Genomic DNA, 6,614 nt, shown 5'->3' with positions numbered 1-6,614 from the left:
TCTCTACCTCCCTCAATCTAACCCTCTCCCTCTTCCCCTTCTATTTCCCTCTGCATCCCTCTCTCTTTTCTCCTCCTCTCTAGCCCTTCTTCTCTATATCATCTTTCCCTTTTCTTCATTCTCTTTATTTCCTTCTCTCTCTCCTTTTTCTCCTTCACTCTCTTTCTCTCCCTCCTCCATCTTTTCTTTCCCCCCTGTTTCTGTTTATTTATTTCTCTCTCTCTCTCTTCTCTCTCTCCCTCTCCAGCTCTTTTCCTCCTAGTTCTCACTCCTATCTTTCTCCTCCTCTCTCTTTCTCACTCCTATCTCTCTCCTCCTTTCTCTTTTTCACTCCTCCTTCTCTCTCCTCCTTTCTATTTCTCACTCCTATCTCTCTCCTCTTTTCTCTTTCTCACTCCTATCTTTCTCCTCCTCTCTCTTTCTCACTCCTATCTTTCTCCTCCTCTCTCTTTCTCACTCCTATCTCTCTCCTCCTTTCTCTTTTTCACTCCTCCTTCTCTCTCCTCCTTTCTATTTCTCACTCCTATCTCTCTCCTCTTTTCTCTTTCTCACTCCTATCTTTCTCCTCCTCTCTCTTTCTCACTCCTATATTCCTCCTCCTCTCTCTTTCTCACTCCTATATTCCTCCTCCTCTCTCTTTCTCACTCCTATCTCTCTCCTCCTTTCTCTTTCTCACTCCTATCTCTCTCCTCCTCTCTCTTTCTCACTCCTATCTTTCTCCTCCTCTCTCTTTCTCACTCCTATCTTTCTCCTCCTCTCTCTTTCTCACTCCTATCTCTCTCCTCCTCTCTCTTTCTCACTCCTATCTTTCTCCTCCTCTCTCTTTCTCACTCCTATCTCTCTCCTCCTCTCTCTTTCTCACTCCTATCTCTCTCTTCCTCTCTCTTTCTCACTCCTATCTCTCTCCTCCTTTCTTTTGTCTCTCAGGTGTCTAACAGACAAGGGGCCCAGCTGACACAGCAGTAGAATCTACCCCATGAGTCCTTGACATCACGCCACCTCACTTAAATACCTATTACTGTATTTATAGCAGAGGTTACTGCATATCAACACACCTTATGGATCCAGTGGGAGGGTCAGGGTGCTCTGTTAATATGACCTAAAGCTCCCTTTTCATGGCCAGCAACCACTTCTAGTATAAATGATAGTTATATTAGTAGTATAACAACCAAGATAAATAGGATTTGGTCATCAAAATCATTTGTTTTTCTTTTCTAAATAATTATTTTTACAGTTTAAATACGCTGTATGCCCAGAGCAGACCAACTGTTTTCCATGTGAAACAGATACGCTATAAAACATGTGAATATTGCATGACTTTGGATACGTTTACCAAGATCGCTTCTGATCAGTTATTATTAGCACTAAACTGTACTCGGCATAGATTACTGATGTTCTCTGTTTTCTGCAGCAAACATGCTCACATACTGTAGAGTTTTTTAGAACCGTCGTGTTGTTTAGAAACTACCTTTGACTATATCTGTGATATGAATTTTGGTGGGTAAAATGTTTTACTTGCAGTGCTATATCACTTATGGGGTGTGTCTGTTGAATATGAGGAACACATTCAGCAGACCCAAGTGTTAAACTGACACTGAAACTGTAAACTAACTCACTAATGCCTCTACCCTCAGTCTATCACACAAACCAGAAAATATGCAGTTTGTAATGTGGACGGCTTATAAGCAGTCTCTCCAGGATGTTATGATGGTTTGTTGTGATTGTCACAGCCAGAAGTAACTGAATTTGCTGTGGGAATTCTCAAAAATTGTGTTTGAAATTGAATGAATTTTCAGTTAAATAAAATCAATCACAAATATTGCAGATATTTCATGACGTATTTTGACATCACTCTGCGGTAATAAGAGAAAATTGCAGCAAATTGTAATTGCGGGGAAATCCTTGAACTTGAAGGCATACTGCCATCCCATAAACATCCACACAATGAATCGCCAAGGGTCTCCAGAAAGAAAATATCCTGACATTATCCATAGGGTTTACCAGCGAGCCAGTGTGATTTAGCCAATAGAGTCCAAGGTCACCAGATACCATCTACAGGAAAATAAAGAAGCGGTTGCGTGTGCTGTTGACAGCTTATAAGGCTTGCCCTACATGATAGCCGTACATACAGCAACCAAAGGCATGGCCCATACAGTCAAGCACAGACTAAACCTTGACATTATCAGGGGTATTTCTCACACAGCCAATATGACTCATATCCTATACAGCTTTTATGAGATGCTCGTGCTGCTTTTATCCATGATGACAAAGGCGTATAGATTCATGTCATGCACTTTTCATAACTATTCTTTGAATCCAAATACAAAGTCTACACTCTGGGGCTCAGGCTTTATAGAAAATATGTAAATGACCTGAAGGAAATGGATAATGCAATCCAGTCATTTAAAACCAATGAAATGGGGGGCACTGTAGCTCACACAGTAGCCTCGACCACATTCGGGCTTGAAGCTCAAGGAGGTCACGGGTTCGGAATCCGGCCCGATTGCCTTTCTCCTGTCCACTCCCCACCTCTTCTCCCTATCATTTCCTGTCCAACTCTGCACTAATCTATCCATTAAAGGCATAAAAGGCCAAAAACAAAAAAAAAATGAAGGAATAACAAGGTAAATAGATGAGCGATGGCGTCAGCTGCCTTATGTCTTCCGTAGAGTCCTTGAGTCCGTTATTTGACTGGTAATTGTTCCAGCACAGGCTCTCTGTTATTCGGTGGTCTAACAGAGCCATTAAGGCCTAATTCAATTGCATCCATTTAAGGAAGATTCCCAAAACAAAATCAAAGCCTAATTACTTTAAAGCAACCAACCATTTCCAAACGACCATTATCAGTTTCCTTGTCACAGCCGTAGCGACACACTTTACACTCACAATCACACACACACACACACACGCACACACACACACACACACACACACACACACACACACACCCACCCACACACACACACACACACACACACACACACACACACACACACACACACACACACACACACACACACACACACACACAAACACACATATAGCTCACCATTGCTCTCTGCCAGAACACCACAAACACTCACCGGCTTCAAGCTGGAATTAATCACACAGCTTGATGGATTAAAATGTGAAATGTTTAACATGCCGGTCAATGCAGAGCCATCCTGTAGCTTTCTCTGCCCTGAGGCGCCGAAGAGGATGAAATAACAAACGCTCACTTTGAAAATGTTAAATTCATTAAATTCATATCACACTGTCTGTGTGGAATTTCAGAGAGCGATAAAACAAGTTGTCCAGGGGTGTCTTGTTCTTTAAGTGTTCTTTGTTTTTTTTTGCCTGTTTTGAGTGGGGTTTCACTGCTGAGGTGCCCATACCTTTTTGTGGGCCCTGTTTCACAGTCACCTGCATGGCAATATACCTGTAGTCTGATTTTATATTTTTGGACTGAAATAAAACGTTATCTATTTAAGAATGATGAGCAAAATGTAAAAAAAAAATAACTGAGCCATATAAATATTGCAGTAGTGGGTTTTTTTTCTCACAGTAAAGAAACTGAAGATGAAATAATTGTTTGGCAAATGAGACCATAAGAACTTCAAAAATCCATATCACAACTCCATATCACCACATTTCCTATCTCCTTGTTTTTCTCCGTCCTTTGACCCCTCTTGCCTCTCTTTTCTCTCTTGTGATCTCCCATGTTCTGTTCCTCAGGATGGAATCCATCCTTCTGTGAATAAACACCATTAATGGTTCTGCTAAACGGCTTCTTCATGTATATCTAAATCCCGTTTAGATCATCCAACACACCTCTGGAACCCGCTGCCATCAATGCTGTCACTGCTGCCTTTAAAGTTGGTTGTGATCTTACTATCACACGGGAAAATAACCGACATTTTTGCAGCGGGTGAGAAATGACGATCTCCTGTCTGATCATATCGTTCGGTGCCGCTCATATTTTCTGACCCTGTTGGAGAATCCGCACTTTGTATCGGAATGACAACCCACCCGTCTGAACTCGGTGGGAGCGAACGGCTTCTGCATGACAATAGCATCACCCTCCGCTGGCACTGATTTTACAACCACCTCCGAGCGTGGAATAATACAACAGTGCATGGGATAAAGTTCTCAGCGGAACGCAGGGAATGCGAGATCTATTTGCAACTGCGCTTTAATAAATACGCTCTGTTAAATGGACGCTCGCTGGTCAGCAATTCATTCTCATCCTGCGTTGCAAAACAATATATGTCTAGAAGATATGCACGCCGGTGTCAACAGTTAATTAAGTGATCAAATGCCGACGACTCCACCTTATTTGTAGCGCTACGCATCGGCTATTGTCAAAAAGTATATGATGGGCACGTACAGGGGCGGACTGGCCATCGGGAATACCGGGGAAATCCCCGGTGGGCCGATGGCCCAAAACACCAGCCCAATACTATCATCAACCGGCCCACCACCATCTGGCTCAATTGCAGCGCATACCAGTACAATATCTTGCAATACTCCTGAAGACAACATTAATGCAGTTTTCTCTGAGGAATATAACCTCTGAGAAGCACTGACTGAAATTTATACTCCTATTTGCAATCTGTCTTCACACCTATGGTAACTATTTTTCGAATTTTTTTTTTTTTTTTTTTTACGTTACTTCTTAAATGTGTTTTACGGACCTCGGAAGTTCAACGTAAGACCATATCTCTACGTTATTAATGAACACCTGGAAATTTGTTCTTACACAGCCGAAGTGTTCTCAGCTGTGCCGATTGGGGTAGAGGATTCTGGGATTCTTACATTTGGATTTGCATACATACACGCAACACGCCCAGGCAGCCAGGGCACGCAACTGTATTGACGTGTGCAGTCAGCCCTAGCCCTTAACACGGATGAGGCACAGCTTGCTGCTGCCTCTGTCAATCTCTTCCGTCAGTCTGATTTAGTTTTAGGTGTTATTAAATGTCAATTACTCTAGCCTACATTTTATTTGGAAAACCACTGACTGGTGACAGTGATAAGGTAAGATGTGGCGTTGACCTTGCTAAATGTTAGCTTGCTATTCACAGATGAGGTAACGTTCCCTACAGCAAGCCTAGCTAACGGTATGTCTTAAATTGAGACCGTTATGATCTGGTAAAATAAGCAAGCTGTTGTCAACATCGAGATTATCTATTTTAGCATGTTAGCCGTAGTCACTTGCTTACAATCGAAGAGCAAGCTATGCATGGTGGTAGTTGTAAATAGGGCAATCTTATCATTTCTAATACTGTAACTTGTGTCAAATAAGTTAACCAGCTAGTTTGTTATGCTAAAATCACTGTGTTACACCAACACTTACATTATAAACAATGTTAATATGTTATCTAGATTGTTAATATGTTATCTAAAGGTGTTGAATTGGCCAAGTAAAGCTTGCGTTTCATAACACTTACATTATAAACAATGTTAATATGTTATCTAGATAGATGATTCTGGAATAAAACATGGATAAATGGATACAAAATAAATGAAGGGACATTTATAATAGACAAAAAATTGCGATTAAATATTGTAATAGTTTGACAGCACTAATTTCAAGTATATTTATCTAATACGCTTTGAGTGTACTTACCAATAGGCTTTGTAGTTATACATATAACCATCTGATCTGATAACCATCTGATCTGATCTGACACTATTCATCTTGCAAACTATACCTACCTTGGAGTGTTACAATAGCCAGTATCATTTTATTCCATGTGTCCATCCAGGCAAATTGGTGGATCCAAATGTTATTAGGCATATATGATGTCATTTCTTTGTAATCAACCAAAATAATGTTAAGTGTATGGGTATTTTTCCCAGTAGGCCACTGACCGATACGTGCGATCCATCGAGTGGGCAATGCGGTGTTTACTGAGTGGGCAGAGCGCTGTGTACTTAGTGGGCCGCGCGCCGTGTATTGAGTGGGCCGGTCTGACAGTAACTCCCGGGCCACTTTTTCCCCCCAGTCCGCCCCTGGGCACGTACATGTGTCAACATCCCGCTAAGACTGGACATATATGTCGCCGCAGACAACCCCGTCCACTATGACACACATTATGAAAACGATCGTGTAGGTTAGGAGGCATGGGGCATAATTCCTGACCACATGCCATATCGCAACAGTCATCATAACACCATACATGCTCACATCATACAACGTTAACTATTTCATATAATAAAAGGCTGTTTTACAAGAACATGGTATACTGTAACTATGCCAACTATTTCATTGGGATTCACTGAAGTCAGCAAGAAAACCCACAGTGTCTCATATTTAGACTGCAATTACCTGTTTTGAGGACAATTCCAATGAAAGTTGCATAAATCAGAAGCCGCATTATCTCCCTGATAAGAACATCCGAACAGATGAACTTCTTTAGAGACGCACGAATCCCGGTAACTTCCGCACGGCCAGCAGCGTGTGTGAGTCCATACCGTGTGTGAGCGCGGATGCTTTGCTTGCTCAGCCACAGGCGCGAGGAAACTCCAGTGGATATGGCAGAAAGGGAAGGGGAAAAAAATGATAAAACACACCACGTGACTCAAGCGCGGCCAAAAATCTAAACGACTAGTAATTATAATTCCTGACATGG

The 6,614-nt window shown here is 41.8% G+C and overlaps 1 protein-coding gene across 1 annotated transcript in view; it reads right to left on the bottom strand.

Annotated features, from left to right (window-relative positions):
• The window catches only part of LOC308375283 (ly6/PLAUR domain-containing protein 1-like), a gene marked incomplete at both ends in the record, with an annotated part of 28,709 nt that extends 22,350 nt beyond the window's left edge, over nucleotides 1–6,359 (bottom strand). Inside the window, one exon of the mRNA XM_080851358.1 lies at nucleotides 6,311–6,359. Coding sequence (XP_080707484.1) covers nucleotides 6,311–6,359 — 49 coding nt within the window. The remainder of the gene's footprint in view (nucleotides 1–6,310) is intronic.
• Between the last annotated feature and the right edge of the window lie 255 nt (nucleotides 6,360–6,614).

The sequence above is a fragment of the Sprattus sprattus genome (genome assembly GCF_963457725.1).
Source record: "Sprattus sprattus genome assembly, chromosome: 14".
Lineage (NCBI taxonomy): Eukaryota > Metazoa > Chordata > Actinopteri > Clupeiformes > Clupeidae > Sprattus > Sprattus sprattus.
The sequence above is the reverse complement of the archived record's forward strand: the minus strand, read 5'-3'. Positions and strand labels throughout refer to the sequence as shown.